Below are 19,395 nucleotides of genomic sequence, written 5' to 3' on the forward strand. Positions count from 1 at the left end.
ATGCTAAAATGTTTATCTGTTTCCAGTTTTTTTCGATCCCATCACTGCTGCTACGTGCCGCCATACGCAGACGGCGCGGGACTTTGTCCCGTCCCTGACGTTCGCGTTCACCCCTCGCTCGTCGCCGTTGGCCATGCCTAAGCGTGCCGTTGGCCATGTTGATGAACTTTTGTTGACGCTTCGATAAGAAAGTGGCGGTCAGGAATTAGTTCTTGTTCCGGTGTTTTGCTATTGGCTGCTTGACGTTCCGCGTTCCAAATCTGAAAAACAAGCGCGAAATGCCAGCGACACGTCGCGCGAACGGCTCCGTCGCTCACGCTCGTCGCTGTCGCGTGCACGCGCTATGGGGTTTGGGCACGATGAGCACTTCGCGATGAATGGTCAACGTTCCAATATTTTACACGGTATAGATGAAAGTGGTGTGTACCAATTTGGGATGAAAGTGGTATGTATCGCGCCGCAGCACGCGATCGTTCTTGTCACGTCGGCTCAGGTCTGCAGTTAAAACATCAACACGACGTCGACCACTAAAAACTACTCGTAGACAGTTGTGACTCGCGCTGAAAGCAGGATCGAATCTCACCTCCCCATATTCCTAGCTTGAGTTGGGACGTGTCCAAGTTCTCGATGTAGTCTCCGAGAACGTAGTTCACGAGCTCGACAGCCACCGACTCGAAAACCATCGTCGGTCGCCGGCTGGGTAAGCGTGGCCGGAAGTATCCTTAGCGAAGAGAAACCTTGGTCCCGACGACAAAGCGTGTTTCGTTCCACATGTCATGCAGCGGGCGTGGAACGCTAACAGCTCGCACCGATCTCGCGTTCTTCTTCGTCTTCACGCGCAGGCAACACCCTCACGTGCTGCTCTTTGCTGCTTGCTCGCTCTCCCCAAAGTGGAGCCAGTGGAGCGGCGGATGTGCGCGCGCCGTCACGCCCCCTCCTGGTAAGACATGTGCAACATGCAGGGACAGAAGCCTCCGAAGAATGTCCGAAGAGCTCTCATCGCCGCGGTCGCCTCATGTTTGCTTCATCCGCTGCTGGATTATCTCCGCAAACTGTATGGAAGAACAAGCACTGATAGGCGCGCTTTACTTTCTCGTTCATATCCCTGCTGAAACAATGTGAAGACTCGAGTGCTTTCGGTGTTTTTTTCTCCCATTGTGTGTCATTTATTGGAAGCCAACGAGAGCACATTTCATGTAGAAGAAAACAGGCTACTGCAATGGGACGTTTTATTATATTGCCCAGCATTTACGTGTTTGCTGGGCGACCAGCAACACGACCGCAACCTTTCCGTCCCGCCTCTCGGTGGATTTGTCCCATTTTATCCTGCGATGTTCTTGTAGATGTTTTGTGGCTCCCGCGCGTGGAAAATTTTGGGAAACGGGCAAGCGCTCCCCGAGCACACTGATGAAAAATTCATTTAATCACAACACGCTGAAGTAGGTGTCTCAGCGAGTCATCTCGAAATAAACAAAGAAAAAAAAAGACAGAGAGAAAAATCTTGTGCAACGTGAACACGGCTAAGAAATATAATGGAGGAGTCCGTATGGAATATTGAGGTTAAACAATAAAAAGCCCAAACAAATGTAGAAACAACACAAATACAAGAAAAAAAGTTTTCTTTTTATTATTTATTCCTTCTCGCTCCGAGCAATTCGATTGGTTCGCTGAGTCACGTGACATTGAGTACGTCTTCAATGGAATAACGCTGCGCTCGTTTGGTTGGCTGGTTTTGGTGCTCGGTGTGTTGAGGAAAAGTGGTAGTCGTGGTTGTGGTTGTGGTGGACCGAATCTGTGGAGGTGGCACACTTGGAAGACGGCTCTGCGAAGATGTAAATGGGTTCATAAAGCCTGACGGTGCACTAAAGGTATTTTCACCGTTTCATCATGCTTGCGAGACGCTGAACTTCGTTTTACGTAAGCTGCGTTCGGGTGTACAACGACGCGATGCCAAGCGGGCTTCGCCGTTCCGAAGTCTCGATCGGGCTCTAGAGACGTCGAGGAATCGAGAAATCGCGGCTTTTAAAAGCTACACTCTTTGTGAGCTGATCTTGCGGGATATTTGTAGCTGAATGTTCTCGAAAGAAATAAACGATTTGACCGCGTTTGTGATGACCCAGTGCTGCTTTGACGGAGTCGGTTTCCCGCTTCTCGAGGTCCCTGGAAGTTTCCAACGAGCTGACCTTCGAACAAGAGAGCCAAATTGCTGCCCCTGTCTAAAAGAAAAAAAATTGGAAAGTTATGAAAGCGGCTGCGGTTTTTATCGGAGGTCTAATGTCGGGTATCGTGCGGCTTAAGCTTGCCAGCCGAACAAAGGGAACCGATTTTGTGGGGGGGGTCGGCTATATCTCGTCGGATTGCTAGCTTTATTAATGAAACGAAAACGATCGCAGCCGATGTCAGTCGCTCTCAGTTTTCTTTAAAGCAAGATTTCTCGATGTGCGCAGTAATTTTTCTGTGAAACGCGAGTCTGTATCGTTTCGTGTGGCCCCGTTTTTCGTTTCTGAACGTCACCTAGCCCGCGATAAAATTAGAACAGGAATAGCTTCCCGGTATTATAATACGCTTCCTGGCCTGTAGATATGCGTGAAAGTTGTTAACCCGCTTTTCCATATCTGATTTTGTTCGTGGTATTCCACTATGTCAAAAAAAGGTAATCGCGTCAAAGCACCGGAGCGGTTCCAAGGTAGATTATCGATCAGCCACCTCCGCTATTCAGATACAAGCGTTTATTCCGCATGTGATGTAAACATTCATTTACACTCGTTAATTTTTTTACGCTACGGTAATCGCATCCCTAATCGCAAGACTACGCTATCGTATCCTCTGCTGTCGAGGCCCTGATTCGATCCTATCACGCAGTTGGGGGCTACGTAACGCAGCTCTTTGTTCTGCATCTTACGAGATCATCTCGTCCACTCGGACAAAAAAATTTTTTGCTCTTGCTTGTTAGGTAATTTAGGACGTCGCCTCCTTTCACATGTGCGTCATTGATAATGCAGAAAACGAATAGATGCTTTCAATGTTTCGCACGAACTGAGGTGAAGTCATAATAGTACCGTCGCCCGGGCATTTTGCGATCGAGACCGAACTGCATTGAATTTCTTTATTGTAGTTTGTGTAACTGCCAGCATAGGAGTTCTATCGCAATTAGACTCGATTACGATCGAAAATACCCGATACACTTCCCTATGTTCAAAAGAGGCATGACCTCATTCACTTCGCTTGTGGGCTTATATCACTGCTAGATAAAAACAGCGTCAATTTCCCGCTTCTCAGAGTGTGAATAGGCTTTCCTTTAATGTAAATCACTGTGCACATCATCGCACTATGGTAGTTGTGGTAATGAACATAATTCGTTCAGTGTTGTGGGGAGAATTTGACCCCATATAACAAGCAGCCTCCTTGGATGTTCACTTCGTTAATTCATTGTATCTACAGTTATTTCCTGCAAAAAATACACCAGACAGCACTTGAACCTACGTAAATGCTTCTGTCAAGCGGAAACGAATAAAACACCTGGGTAAATTAAGGTTAAAGAACCCTCGATGGTCTAAGTCCGAGTCGCCTACTACGGTGGGTCTTCAATCACACGGTAGTTCTGCCACGTAAAAGCGGCGAATTTCGGCCTTATTTTGTACGTGTGGGCAAGGTTTAAACGCCACATTTATTGAAAAGTTGTGCTCACGAGAGCTGAGACTTGTGCAACGTCGCACTTGAACGTAGGTCTCACGAATGTCTCATCAGCCTTGTATCAGGCAGTCCTGTGAATAAATCAGTGCTATGGAATGTGCTGCCTAGGCTTCTACTTTGTCTAGTTGTGGTTTGCGGTGTGATCAAGATGAGCTGTGCAACTGCTACGCGTGTGTTATACCAGACATGCTCCAAGTATTTCAGTATGACGTTGCGTTGTGAAAGAAATTCTTGCCTGCTCAATGTACCTGCAATGGCTTTTCAAAGCATGTATTATCAGGGGAATCTAATGCAAGAAGACTTCAGGTTGGAATAACAGCTTTGAAGTAATATTGGCTAGCGCAAAGAAATCTCATGAATGTCAAAGTGCGTTTTGTTTAGAGGAAACAAAATTGCTGCAGAATTTACACCATTACCATCTTTTAAGATTGTAATGGCATGTGGGAATTAACTGGCCTAAATGGGATCCAGTACACAGCTGATGTCAACCTGGAGCAAAAATGACCATGGAATATCAGCAGCTCATCAGACAGTAGTGTCAGTGTTGAGTCCTTCTCTGCTGCCTTCACCTTTTTTGTTGTTTTTTTTGTGCTAATTAGTTATGTCTGTAGTCAGACATACCAACTAGGTCAACTAGGCCAACTTGCTTCTCTAAGAGAGTAGTGCTATGTTCCAAATCACAGGTTCACATACACACTCACTAATACACTGATAATGCACTCACTTTACAGGCATAACATAGAGCATTAATGAGAGTGAGTGTCCGAGTATAAACTTGAGTGCCATTTGACATCGACATGAATGATTAATGACCTGAATCGAGACACTGTAAAAGTAACGTCTCAATTTGCATTGTATTGATAGTGTTACTTTTTCAATTACTGTATGCTTGAATTGGGACTGTATCTTTCACTTCCAATTAATCCCCCCCTATGGAATGCCTTCCGGGCCCTTAGGGTATCCAAATAAATAAAGGTAAATATGCAGAAGACAAAGATAATGTTAGGAGGCTCAGCGGAAAAAACGGGAGTTCACATTTCGCAGCCAGGCCCTAGAGTCTGTGCAAAGATGATGTATAGCAACAGTCATGTATAACCTAAGAAGGCAGGAGAGGACTTATTCAGATTACCAAAGTGCGGCAGGCAGTTGTCTCCATGACAAGAGAAATCTTATGTTCATGTTCCCAGCCACGTTGTCTTGTCGGCAAGGTCACTGGTTGCGTGGCTCACAATGTCAATCTCTAGTTGTGCCCATCGGTGCTGGCTTACGTGCATCTTACCTTTGAGTGGAATGCTGACACCACTTGGAATCTGGAAGATGAATTAAAGTGGCTAGGAGCCCTGTGTTCATTCAAGCTGCTGCCATCTGAAGGCGACAGAGAAACCAGGGAAGATAAAAGGAGATCAAATATTTGTTTCAATCAAGTATGCTGTGGTTCACTGCTTGTTGATATGGCAGCAAAGATGCACTAACAACCTCGAGCCAAGAATAGAGAAAATGGTTGTGGAAGTGATTAGTGTTGCTGTAGCTCGGTCCAGTAGAGCACCACAGCTGTTGCGAGTCCTTCCGCTTCTGGTTGCAAATTCCTTTGTCTTGTCCCTCCACGTGGTTGTTTGTATTAAAGAGAGAGAAAGAAAGAGAAATGGTTACATGCTTTTGGAATGCTGGAAGTTTTTGTCACAAGAAGGGTTTGAATTTCACATGGTAGTTTTTTGTGGCGTTTCAAGATTTTATCAAAGCATTGGCTCAGGCTAGTCAGCACTCCGTGACACTTCCGATCTTCAGCACAGAATAGCACAGGTGATGTCTGCGCTCATTTTTTGCATTAGTCGGCTGTTCTTTTCTGTGCTGCAAGCCAGGGTTATAAATGTGGGCAGTAGTATCAGCTCAGGGGCGGTGTTCTAAGATAATGGCTTTTCGCTACACTTTCACGAGATTTCATGATATTAGTGCCAGCCTTATCAGCACCTTCGAGCAACGTTTGTGGCCGGCTGTCTTGGCACATCGCAATGCTGCTGTGACACCCATAGAGAGCCGAAGATGCCCTTTTCTTGTTTTCCTAAACAATATAGGAGTTAATGCGTTAATGTGTGGTCATGGATTCATTACTAGTTAGAGCCAGCTTGCATGTGACTGTCATGAACCACCAACACTACTGCACATTGCATGTCCACATACTGGAAAACAAAGGCAGAAATGCTACAGCACACTGTAAGGCTTACACATCCCAATGTTACCTTTAGGGGATGGTTCATTAGTACCTCTGGCTAATGTGATCAGCTTTTTAGGTGAAACGGATGTTTTAAAATAAGATTCAAGTACTGCAGTGCATGCTGCATTTACTAGCGAAATTATTCGTCCCGTAGCTGGTGCATCATAGCCTTAGGCACTTTTGCTCCACTGAACTTCTTAACTAGTGAATTTGCTTAAACCTCGAAAGGACCTGTTAGCTGAAGCCAGGATTGCACTGTTCTATGCAAACCTTTGCTCTATAATCTTTTTTCCTCACTTTATAACCAGGGGATTGTATAGCCTTGTTTCTGCGTACTAGTCACGCTAACCTTTATCTAGACTTAAATCACCTTACTGACGCATGCCTTTGACAGTGTTTCAGCACGTATTCAAACTGTAGGAGGGTTAGTGGTAGCAATGGCAGATTGCTTTCGTCCATATCGGACAAGCACCTCTCATGACTTATGAAAATGTGTGCGCAGTCCACTTGTTTCAGCAGTCAGCCATACCAATCCTGCCATTTGAAAGCGCCGAAACTTCATCATTGTGAACATTTTAAGGATCCTTAGGATCTGCCGGAAGCGACCCAGACTGTTAGAGGGACACTAATGAAAAAAACTATTTTTGTCATATTAGTAAATCACAAATCCTCAATACCGAAACCTCTATGTAACCTTAACGCGAGAAGACACGCAAAAAGAAAATACTATGGGCGGCGCCAGCGCCCTGAAGTTCACAGTGATGGGAAAATGACATGGAAAACTTCTAATGGAGAGACAAAGCAGCAGATTTTACATTATGCGGTAACCCAGAAATAGTGCAGGATGTAGAAGTAACAGGCAAGGCGTAGTGATCATAGGTTGGCAAGGACGTGGATTGCCCTCAATGTGAAGAGAGCAAGAACAAAATTAACCACTAAAAAACAGGCCGACCTACATGCGCTAAGGTAGCCAGCTGCAGCCTTGAAGAAGACAAGACCGCTTGTCGTAATGATGGCTCCAGTGACATCCCATGTCCAAGAATTTTTCATCTCTTCAACCTAGTCACGCTAAAAACGGATGAATTCAGGGTTGCCTGTCATTACAAGTATGGTGGCTTAGAATCAGGAAATGGCAACAGACTGATTTCTGAAGCAGCAGTTGAAGTTGAATGTAATGCACCAAGGCAAGAAGCAAGCAGTATCCCTCAAACAACAAAAGACAATAAAGAAATGACAACAGATGAGAGCGACCACTTCAAGGGATAAAATAGAATTTGTTGAACTCTCAGACCTGATCAGAGTAAGCTCGGTAACATACCGACTTCCAAAGTGAAAGAGATAAAAGCAACCGTAAGAAAAAAGATGGGAGTATCGAAACGGCTAAAAAGAAACTGTGTAAGGAGGATCAGCATGTGCGCACTAGAAGAAAAAGCAGTGTTAGCAATTTCAATGGCATAGTGATGTGACGGAAGACTTTTATTCTGCACTGTAGAGTTTGCATATTAGTCATCCAACCAACCCATCCAATCAAAGTCGAACAGGATGTTGAGGTTTCACATGCAACTATTCATGAGGTTAGAAATGCTACGAGATGTACATCACAGAAAAGTGGTCAGAGAAGGCGGCATGAAAATTGATTTGATGAAAGACGGACGGGATATTAAGTTTAAGAAGCTTGCGGCACACTGCACACAATGGCTTAAAAGATCAAATGTACCAACCAGTCAGCTAGAAAGATGATGTCATTATATTAATGCATAAGAAGGGAGACAAAGGACTTGGAAGATTGTAGACTCATCTGTTTACTTTCAGTATTGTACAAAATATTCATGAAGTTAGTTTTGAATAGGATAAGAGAAACACTTGACTTTAACTAACCTAGAGAGCAAGCTGGTTTTAGGAAGCGGTACTCAACAATGAATCGCAACCTTGTGATCAATCAGTGAAATGGGAAACCTTTTGAGCACAGCAAAACCCTTTATATAGCTTTCATAGGCTACGAAAGGGCATTCGACTTCGTAGAGATACCAACAGTCATGGAAGGATTTCGTCACGAAGGAGTACCTGAAGCAATGGTAAATATCAAACTAATGTCCGCAAAGGTTTCAATGCGACCTTGCTTCTTAAGAAGAAAAGCAAAGAATTGTGATTGAGAGAAGGATCAGGCAAGGAGATATTTCTCCAGTGCTTCTGACTGCATGCTTACAAGAAGTATTCAAAGATCCCAGCAAGCTATGGTTTGCAAATGACGTTGTGCTCATCAGCATTGATGGCAATGAATTGCAAAAAATTATTGAGGACTTGAACTGAGAAAGTAATAACCCTTTGCGACACGGGCATCCTCATTTGTAGACATTTGTAGACATTGAGCATTCTTGTTCTTTTATATCACTTCCGAGTGAAATATTTTGCTGTGTACGATCACTTTGGTTAAGGCAGTACCATGTTTAATGAGTCATTGCAAGTGGGTCGTTTTGGCAGGAATTTTGAAATATCTTTACCTTTTTAGGAATGCTCGCTGTTAGCAAGCAACTATTGCATGTAATTTGAGTGGGTAGTTGAATTCAGTTTATGAAGTGATATAGCGTGACTGCCTGGATATTTATCAGTGTTGTAATTACAATTAATTGCTGTAAAATACACTATGATCTATTCTAACACTTCCACTTTCTTCGAGTTTGGGCCAGAACCTTAGCATAAAATTATGTAAATTTCACGCCTTTATAGATGGTTGATTGTAATGGGTGTTGCAAAAGGTTAAAGTAGGGCTAAAAATGAATATGGAGAAGACCAAGATAATGCTCACTAGTCTGGCGAAAGAAGCAAAGCTCACAATTAGCAACTGCCCCTAGAATCTGCAAAGAGTAGGTGTATAGACCTCGTGAGCTGGTATGGTGGCGCTACTGCTCTCGCCCTCTATTGGGCTAGCGGCGCGCTGTTAGGATTGTCGCCTACGGGCCCGTCCGCTTGTTTCAAGGCGGCGGCTACGGTTGCGGCGGCCGCTGTTCTCCAAGAACGGCCACCGTAGTTCTTCTTTTTCTGTCTGCGTTTGTAAATACGCTGTGCTAACTTATGTTTATTTTTGTTTGTTTTTTTTTTTTTTTTTTCCTGTCTGAAAAACCTCTCAAACTACAGCCGTTTAAAGCTGTAGCCGAAAAACCAGCTTGCAGCCACTCTTGTTAACGTAAGCATTCAACAAAACTTCGTCCCCTTTTTGCCTCAAGCCATTCGAGAGAGACAGGCCCCCCTCTGTCCGTCTTTTTGCTGAAAACCGAACTGCGAGCCCTACCAAAAAAAGAAAAAGCCGACAAAACACAGCTGCTTGCGCCGGAAACAAGTTCTTTTCTGTCCCTTGGTCACCGCGCGGGGAACAGTAGATAATCACCCCCCCCACACACACACAAACACGCTCACAATGCACACACACACACACACACACAGGCGAGCGAGCGCACACACTTTACAGACAGTGAGCCTGCAAGCGCCCATCAGTTCGTCACTGGTTGTCGTCTGCTAGGAAAGCGCATCGCCAGCCCGCGCGTGAACGTGAGGACAAGAAGCGACGATTGTGTGTTGTTCTGCGGTTTCCGTAGGATTGAAATTGCAATGTGTGTTTCAAAAGGAGTTCTTGGTCGCTTGGTACGAAGTTGCACGCGAGTGGTCGGTGTGTCGTCTGAAAGAAGAATTGATGTGCGCGATCGAGTCTTCCGACACTGGGAAATGCAGAGTGCAATCGAAAACCATGGACTACGACGTACGAGTGGAGGTGAGCTTTTGATTTTTCAGTGCCCTACGTGTGCTGAGCCATACCGAACTCTTTTCGTTCCCAATGAAGAGGACGCGGCAAATTTGTGTCTGATTCCGCACCGGCTACCCCTGCTCGCCGCTCTGGCTGGCGAGAAATCACGCGTGAGAGCAGAAGACGCAGACAGGCACATTGCCCCTCTAGGTGGCCGTTGTCAGCCTGCTATCTTCCTATTTCTTTGTGACCTTGTAAGCTTGTGTATACATTTAAAATAAGTTATAAAAGGCGAAAAAAAAAAAAGCACGAGAGTGAGGACACTTATGGACGGAATTCGAGGCGTTGCTTACGCAGCCCCGCACAGCTGCGGTAGAGTAGTCTTTCATTTTCGTCCGACTTCTGAGGTAACCCGCAGAATTTTAAAGCTAGTTGCTTCCGAACGGTGTTCCTACAGCTTTTGTGCCAGCCATGCACGCAGAAGTGCGGAAAATTACCGGAGTTCTGCGACGTTTTTACGTCCTTTCGGCGAGGAGCCATGCGTTTCTACCATGACTGCGGGCAAGGGAGCAACAAACGACAATCCTAAGTTTTCCGCCGCGGCCGTCCGGTGGCGCTGCCTGTTCGGTTCAAAGCTGCAGCGCACTAGGCCTATAGCTATATAGTCTGGTACAACTTTGGAAGGCAGCAGCATTTTGCCCCTCATAGGCACACAAGCTTGCACCAATGGCCGCACTCTAGACTGATGTCATGAGCATGGGACCTTGGAGACAGAGAATGTGGCTGAGAACATGAGTGGTACTATCGGGCGATTATTTTATAACTAACCTATTTCATTGGGCTGTAGTTTTGTTGCAAATTATCCAATTTTAATGCGGCTTGCGGCAAAAGATTCAGGAAGGATGAAAATTTATTGGCTCGCTCCAGTGTCTGATGTGCAAGGTTGAAAGAAAAAGAATAAATAAGAAATAACCAAAACCAGGGAATTCCATACAAGAGGGACACTATGCGCACACAAATGTGCATGCGTCAAGGCAACGCGGCACGGGTGTGGTATATAAGTGTGTTTGGTTTTCCCGTCAGTGTAATGTGGTGAACCATATGTCGCCAACTTCTGCCGCTGCTGGCTGATGCTATCGCTGCGCCGGACTAGCCATCGCTCTTTGTATAGCATTTTGTGGTTTTCATCATTTCTTATTTATTCTCTTTTTTACCGGCATAGCACAAAAAGAAATGGGTCGGGCCATTAAATTTTCATCCTTCCTGAATATTTTGCCGCAAACCGCATTAAAATCGGATGCTTTATAACGAAACTACAGCCTAATGAAATAGATCATTTCTAAAAGAATCACCCTGTATTTCATTAGTCGTGAAGGCAATCTGCTGCCGCACTTTGGCCATCTAGGAGAGGCCTCTCCTGCCTTGTACCCAACTACGGGCCATTTACTAACAGGGAGGTCTAACTCATGAAAAGAAAATCCCTCAAAGAATAAGGATTGGCCAGAGCGCATGCAGCAGGCACTCCCAAAACATGACTGTCTACTCACTGCTGTCCCTAAACTGGAATGTGTACAACCATCGCATTTTACCAGTACTAACATGTGGTGCAGAAACTTGGAGGATAACAAAGGAACTTGAGTAGCAGTTAAGGGCCACACAACATGCAGCAGAGTACAAAATTATAGATGTAACATCAAGTGATTGGAAGACAGCAGAATGGAGCAGGGAACAGGGATCGACAATATTTTAGTTGACATTAAGCAAAAAAAGAAAAAAAAAAGAAGGTGTTTGTGCTAGCCACGTAACGCATAGCACAGATAATCGATGAGAGATGAGAAATGGTCAAGGATGGATGGCAGAGAGTTAGTTGGGGTGACCAATCTACAAAATTTGCCAATATAATATCGAATCGTATACAATAGGATGATGCTGGTGATGATGGAGGCTGCTTGCCGCAAGAGGTTTCACCTGAGAGAAACACAAACATTGGATATTGGGTATTCTGAACATACATGTGTTGCTTGCTTTATGTTCTCACATGAATTTTTCTAGGGGTGAGCAATGCACGGTATCTGGCCATCATATGATGCAGTGCTGTACTGATGCTTTTTTTGTTGTTCCAGTAGATTGATTAATTATTTATTTGCATTGAAATGGTTGTATCTTGAAACAGTGCATACTTCTGTAACTCTATTCACTTACAAAAAGGTCAACATCATTAGTAAAACTTGTTGTTGGGCTAGTTGATCATCATGGGGGGGACTGGGACAAACTTTTTCCAACTAAGCTTTTTCATTCTGAGAAGTCCACTTGGATTTCCTCGTAGCTTTGTACTACAGATTGGTGAATGCCAATTTTCGCTTTCATAACCCATCCTCGATCTTGTGGTATTCTGCAGAACTAATTTACCATCTTTATTTAGCCCATGCTTGTCTTTTGAGTGAATAAAAAAAAATCATTTTAACCGTAGCTGCACTTGCTGTCTGTAAAGTAATGAACGAGTACCCTTGTCTTCCAGGGCTGTGCTTGTGATTCTTTATTTGTTATGAAAATGTAATTCTCACTTCAATATTCTCTAACTTCTCTGATCATAAATGAAGTAATATGCAGTTCGTAACAAATACAAAAAGCAATGCAAAACTCCGATTATCCTCTTCGCTACTTGCGTCTACGTTCGTGGACATGACTTCTTAAGCAAATTACACAACAGCAAACTGCTCAGCATTATTGGGAACTTACGCCTTTGTCACCCAGAGTGTCCTTTTACTCATAGTCCAAGAGTGAGCTGCAAAAATCAACATTGGCGGCTGGTGTGCAAACAAAAAACTGCGGTGGGCAAACCGTGTAGTGCACAGCTGCATAGACCTAACTGCTTAAAGTTTGGAATTCTTTTGCATACAAAGTAGCGTGAACAAAAGTTATTCTGTTGGTCTTTGGGAATCATTAAAAAATATATTTGGAACAATGAAAGCCAGAATTCGCATTTATCGACAGTGTTCTTGCCATATTTGCAACTAATGTCCCCATTTGGGGACGTCAATTTTTGTCCTTGGAAAATGAGATTTTATTTGCAATGTTTTTCCTTTTTTGAAACCACATGAAAATAAGATTTTGCAAACTGCATCTTTTTCTTGCCTACATCTTCATTCATTAGTGAAGAGGTTGACAACCTGCCCTATTCTTCAATTGCACAGGGCTGACATGGAAGAGTTTTTCATTATTCACTAAGCTATGATTATGATTGCCTTTTTTTTTTTTTTTACAGTGCTCATCCGAAAAGATGGAGAACTGCGACACGTACGCACAGGATGATGAACAGGGACCAAGCACCAACCTGCTTGACCTGCCCTCCGAGATCATCGAGAAGATATTGCGGCATACGAACTTTGCGACCATTAGCAACACTCGCATGGTAAGCAGCCATGGAACCTTGGCTAACCTTGTGAAAACATTTACCTTCTTTGGCTTATTTAATCGAGAGTAAACTAGTACCTATGAATCCTTCTAGGCACAATGTTTGCAGTGTGCTCATACTGTGCTGGAATTTTTGCCGTAGAATTGTTTACAAAGATCAGTTGGTGTGAACACATTTTGCAGGTGTGCCTGTCACACGATGCATAGGAAGGAAAACGTATACGTGATTGGGCAGTTTAAATTATGCATTCTTGTACTAAAATACTGTTAATTATGTGTGTGTGTGTGTGTGTGTATATATATATATATATATATATATATATATACACACACACAGTCGCCGACCGTTTATTCGGACTCGGCGGGAACCGCTGAAAAGTCCGAATAATTGGGAGTCCGAAAAAAAGGATTCACCAGAAAAAAGCACTTTTATTGGCCCAGCGGCCGGAAAAAACTTGTTAGTGCGCGTCTGTACACATGTACGCTTACGCGCGACCAAGTCGGCCTGTATTTCAGCCAATGTTTGGCCACCCCTGCGGGTCAGCAATAGCACTGCAACAGCCTACGCTAAATCCGCATTTGATGGCTGTGGTGTGGGAGGTGCGTCACCACGGCAGTCACTGTCCACATGCGCTGGTTCGAGTAGCTGACGGATGATCTCATCGCCCAACTCGGCGAAAACTCCCCAGCAACTTCCACCTGGTGAATAATCGCCGCTTTTTTTCGCCATCGTCAGGGCCTTGTAGTTGCCGCGTTTCTTTAGTTCCGACGGCGCACATGGAACGGGCAGCGTCGGAGCAATTTCAGCAGATCAGGCCTCGCACGAGCAGGACACAAAGCTCGGGATGCAGATCAGGCCTAGCCACAGAAACATGAGAACGCAAACCCTCACACGCCAAAACGAAACGGTGTTGGTCTAGTTGATGTTGCAGCGCTTCTGTAATCTGTTGTACTCTCTTCGTCCGAATTAGGATCCGCGTCGTACTCGTACGCGCTGTCATTCGCCTCAAACGCCGCACAGAGCCGATTCCAAGCTTGGCTTGGCTTGGCCTGCTGTTTGGCCGTGGTAGCCGTTCAATGGATACGTGACTGGCTAAAGCCTAAAGGCAAGCGTTACGTGTAGCCAACAAACATAGCCTTCGAGATCTGTAACTTCTGCGTGGATTTTTGACACTGGCACGATCTCCAGTTATAGCCAGTGCAACATTTCAGTGCTGGCAACCTAGTAAAAATTTTGTAACCATTGCTGACGGCTTGTTATGGCGTTCAACGTCGCACTCTATCAGCCAGCCGGAGTCCGAAAAATCGAACGGCGGGCTGTGGGGCGTCCGAATTTTCAGTCGTGAGTTTACATTACTTCAATGGGACGAGTGGCGGTGCCGCGAAGGTGTCCGAATAAACGAGCATGTCGGAATTTTCGGCGTCCAAATAAACGGTCGGCGACTGTATACAGTAAAAGCTCGTTAATTCGAATTCCACGGGAACGCTGAGCAATTTCGAATTCAACAAAATTCGAAATAATGAAAGTGAGCAAAAATGGGTGGATTTCGGGGGTGGGGGCACGAAAAATATTTATTGGCCAAAAAAGTCGGTGATGACCATCTGCTTCTTTTCTCTGAATGCCACAGCTGCGGCTCTCTGTTCCAGCGCGCGGACGCGGCGCAGGGAATCCTCTTCACCCTCTTCAAAGCTCAAGAAGAGACGCGCCACATTAAGTGCCTCCATCACGGCAGAAGCTGACGGGCGCACAGGCGCTTCGTCATCTTCGTCTTCCTCACCTTCTGGCTCTTCAGCAACAGGCTGCGCACCGGCTACTTGAGCGATAATGTCCTCATCAGTCAGGGCACCACACACCGATGCACCGGTGTCAACTTCAACATAATCGGCAAAACGTACGCCCCGAAGAGTGTCGCGCAATGCCACTGGCATGAGCTCCTCAGCCCCGTCCACGTCGACGTCACAACTATCCTGCGCACTTCCAGCTGCAAATCCACTGTGGCGGAAACAGTTTGCGATTGTGGTCGCGGTCACCTGTTCCCATGCGCGCACCAACATGTGCATGGCAGTGAGCAGCGTAATGCCGAAGTCCTTCCTGTCGCCCGCGCACAAAATCATTCTCTCCAGCATGTGACGCCTATAAAAGCACTTGATGTTCCTTATCACACCCTGGTCCATTGGCTGTAGGGCCGCAGTCGTATTTGCTGGAAGGAACACTAACTTTGTTGCTCTCAGCTCAACGTCGACTTTGTGCGCCGAACAGTTGTCGACGACAAGAAGAACGCGTCTGCCGCCCAGTTCCATTCGCCTGTCGAATTTCAGTAGCCACTTCCTGAATAGGTCACCTGTCATCCAGGCTTTCTTGTTTGCGGCGTACTCCGTCGGCAGTGACCGAATGTTTTTGAAGCACCGTGGCTTGAGTGCTTTGCCAATCACAAAAAGGGGGACCTTTTCCGTACCGGTCATATTTGCGGCGACCAGAACAGTGACACGCTCTTTGCTGCGCTTGCCGCCGGCACAGCTGTCTCCCTTGTAGGTGATCGTCTTGTCTGGCTGCAACTTGAAAAATAACGCTGTCTCGTCAGCGTTAAACACATCCTGTGGTGAGTAGCTCTCCAAGTACTGCTGCAGGGTGTCGCTTCTCCAAGTAGCGCATGTTTCGGCGTCCACTTCCTTTGCCTCGCCGGATAACGTGCAGAATACGAGATTGTGCCGCTCCCTAAAACGATGAAACCATCCCTTGGAGGCGACAAAGTCTTCAATGTCCAAGCGCAGGGCGAAATCGGCTGCCTTGGCCATGATGATAGGGCCGCTCAATGCGATACTCTGGGCTCTCATTTCTTTAACCCAGATAATCAAAGCCGACTCCAGTTCCGGGAACTTCGCTGTCCTTAGCCTTTTTCGACTGGCGCTAAAATCCTCGGCTTCATAGGCGTTTTCAATGGCCGTCCTGTTGCGTATGTAGGTTGACAACGTGCTCGGAGGTATGCCGTGCTTCCTCGCAATTTCGTATTTGCTCGAGTTCCCTTGGTCAACCTCTCGCAAAATCTCCACCTTCTCCTTGACAGTCTTCGCGCAGTAGTTTCCCCGCGGCATCTTGCAACTACGATGCGGAATAAGACGGCTTGACGGCGTGAACGAACAACGTGCTCGAGGAACAAAGTGACGCTGCCGGGTGCGGCCTAGGACTGCTAGGACTACTCCGCCGACTCCTCAGCGTCCCACGGGTCCCGCGTATACAAATGGCGCCAGGCGCTGAGATAGCGGGAGGGCTACGGAAAAAAAAAAAAAATTGCTCCCTGGATTTCGGAGGCCATACTTTGCTCGCCCTTCGCTCGGAGGCCACTTGAAACTCGGAAAAGCGGTCGTGCCACCTATCGTTCGGCCGTAAAAGCTTCCACTAGTGTTTGACGATGATGACGCTCGGCGGCGCGTGCTTCGAATTATCCGTAGAGGCGGCAAGTTCTGTTCAAATTAACGAATCGTTTTACACATGGTCTCCTATGCACTGCGGACCGGACTGCGGCGACCATTTCGAATTATCCAAAATTTTGAATTAATGAGGTGTGAATTAACGAGCTTTCACTGTGTGTATATATATATATATATATATATATATATATTATATCGAACTCGAAGGGGATCGCGAAATAGTTCGATATATCGATAATTCGAAATACGAAATATGCATATTTAAGGCTTTAATTAAAGCACTGCAGGCCTCGACACAGTTTTCTGAAATCGTAAAAAGCGCGAACATGACGATTCGCTCACATATGCTAAAGAACAAGGCAAGAACTTCTTTTGCAAGTTAGCGCACTTTATTTCGCATGAAAAAAAGTCCCGTCAACTTATCTTGCTTCGTGCGCGCCGTGAATTCATCAAGTCATCGTCAATATTATATAAGCTTTCCAAATAAGTAAATTCAGCACCTTCCGCCACAACAGCGTGATCGACGCTGATGCGAGCTCTGTAGCGCGGTAAAGGGTTTAGCGGTGGCAGCGGCGGCTGGCATCTTCAAACCGCACGGGTCCATTTCCGCAGCACCGGCAACGTCACGTATGATCTCGGCATCGATGCAGTCAGAAAGAGCTACGTCGTTATCTGCACCGATAAAGCCACTCGCTGTGCTCCCGTCCGATACGGCGCCCGGAAACGCGAAGCCGCAAAATTCACTGACGCACCTTACGCCATAGTCGGCGGTCATGACGCGCCCAAAGTCGTCACCTGGCACCAAGGCCCGTAAGGAAGCAGTGCACGACGGTGCTTTACTTGACGTCGTTTCAAGCACCGGTCATGATTTTTATCGCTACGAGCGGGACAATGTTTAATTCGACTCCCGAATGACGATTTATCAAGAACAAAGTGCAAAGTACACATTCTGGAAGAGACAACGCTGCACGAAGAAACATTTCTCCACCGTCAACTTGTAGGCGATACCGATGGCACTTGTGGCTTTGCAGACGGCAGCCGCCACTTTGGCGAGAAATGCGAAAACAAGCGTAGCCTCTGAGATTAGCATTTTAAAACCGAAAACACTAAAACTACGTCACAAGGTTGCGGATCTCGAAGGCCATGCTTTGCGGGCCCGCATGCTATCGTGCGCGAAGAGACAAGGAAGGGAATGCAAACGTTACAACAAGGCTGCCAAGTCACTTCGAATTCTCATTTTGGTGCCCTCGGCAATCAGCCTCTTTGAAAAACACTAGCCCATGCGTTAAAACCTGCGGACCGCGCGTCAAATATACCGGTGAACTGACAAAGCGCTGCGCAACGAACTAGAGCAACGCAATTTCGTCACCTGCGCGCGACGAGGGATTGGAACTTACGCAAGAACGCGGCCGAAAAATGATCAATAGTTGTTAGGAAAAATTCACTTTCTGGGCTTCGGCGCGGGGCAGCGTTCGATAAAGCGGATGTTTCGCTGTGCGGGAGTTCGATATACGTGCACACCAACCCCATACTTTTGCATGGGAATTCAAGGGGATTTCTCAAATGTTCGATATAGCCAATAATTCGATATATCCGGGATCGACTGTAGATATATATATATATATATATATATATATATATATATATATATATATATATATATATATATATATAAAGGGGTTTAATGAAAGGGGATCAATAGCTGGGATCACTGGGCTAGCCCCATGGAAGCATTTCAATGGCAACACACAGAGCTCAATGTGCTTGCCTGAGACCCCTGAAATTTACAATACTATAGAGGAGGCTCTCAGTAAATGGAAATCTCTTAAATGGAATTGCTGCTTAAATGGAACAACTGCCTCTGATATGATTGGTTTCGTACCTGAATGCTACAACGCAGTTCATCTCTCGGTAAACGGAACTCTTGTTAAACGGAACATATTTTCTTGGTCCCTTCAGGTTCTATTTAACGACAATCTACTGTATTTTATAAGTGCACCACTATGCTTTTATTTTTATGTGCCTGTGAAACACCTTTTAATTTAAAAATGCTTGCATTTAGGACACTGCTTGTCTTGAGCAGACTGAATTTTACATGTTGGTGCAGTTTCATGTTGCAAGTGAAAAGTAACCTGTTTTGAGAACTTCATCGTGGTTTTTGGAACATATTTGTACCTGTGATCTCATTCTTCAATGCTTTGCATTAAAAAAAATTACTGTTTTGAAGGGGTGGACATTACAACTCTTTTTCCTAGGGCGAAATGTTTGAAGTGCCCCTTGCTCTTTAATAAATTTTTAACTTGGACACAGGGAAGCTCTCTCCATCTTTGTCCATTGTAGTGGAGTGTCCAGAAACAAACATTATTCATTTCAGGTGTGCCACCACCTGAACAATGCGGCATCTGGACTGCTCAACTCGGAGTTTGTGCGGCTGCGGTGTTCCATGCAACAGCGCTTTCAGGCCATCAAGGCGCAGATGCCACGACGGGAGTCAGCGCGCCGCAAGCACCCGCTCTCACGCGAGTGTGACATCATCGAGACGGTGCACATGCGGCTGACCCTGCTGCAGATGACTTTTGGGAAGCACATTGAGCGAAAGCACTGCTGCTTCTTCCCAGGGGAGGTACGCTGTTTAGGCTAGTCACTACTTTCGGTCACATAATGTATGCTTTCGGTCACATAATGCATACATGACAATATAGGGCCAAGCAGGGGTGCAACAGCTGCACCAATTTGACACAGTTCCTTAATTTTGCACCAAGCTGAGCCAAAACCATGAAGTTTGTTGAAATTGCACCACGCTGTGCCAAAATACCTGACCAGCCACAAAATGTTCTCAATATTGCCAATTTTATCGAGAAATTGAAAATGCGTTAATCGCCTGCAGTTTGTGCATCATCATCCAATT

At 45.6% G+C, this 19,395-nt stretch overlaps 1 protein-coding gene across 1 annotated transcript in view; it reads left to right on the plus strand.

Annotated features, from left to right (window-relative positions):
• Positions 1-1,696: 1,696 nt before the first annotated feature.
• The window catches only part of LOC119394270 (F-box only protein 28), a 46,540-nt gene continuing 28,841 nt past the window's right edge, over positions 1,697-19,395 (plus strand). Inside the window, exons 1-3 of the mRNA XM_037661553.2 lie at positions 1,697-1,868; positions 12,910-13,056; positions 18,862-19,110. Coding sequence (XP_037517481.1) covers positions 12,925-13,056; positions 18,862-19,110 — 381 coding nt within the window. The 5' untranslated portion in view covers positions 1,697-1,868; positions 12,910-12,924. The remainder of the gene's footprint in view (positions 1,869-12,909; positions 13,057-18,861; positions 19,111-19,395) is intronic.

Source organism: Rhipicephalus sanguineus, chromosome 5 (genome assembly GCF_013339695.2).
Source record: "Rhipicephalus sanguineus isolate Rsan-2018 chromosome 5, BIME_Rsan_1.4, whole genome shotgun sequence".
Taxonomy (NCBI): domain Eukaryota; kingdom Metazoa; phylum Arthropoda; class Arachnida; order Ixodida; family Ixodidae; genus Rhipicephalus; species Rhipicephalus sanguineus.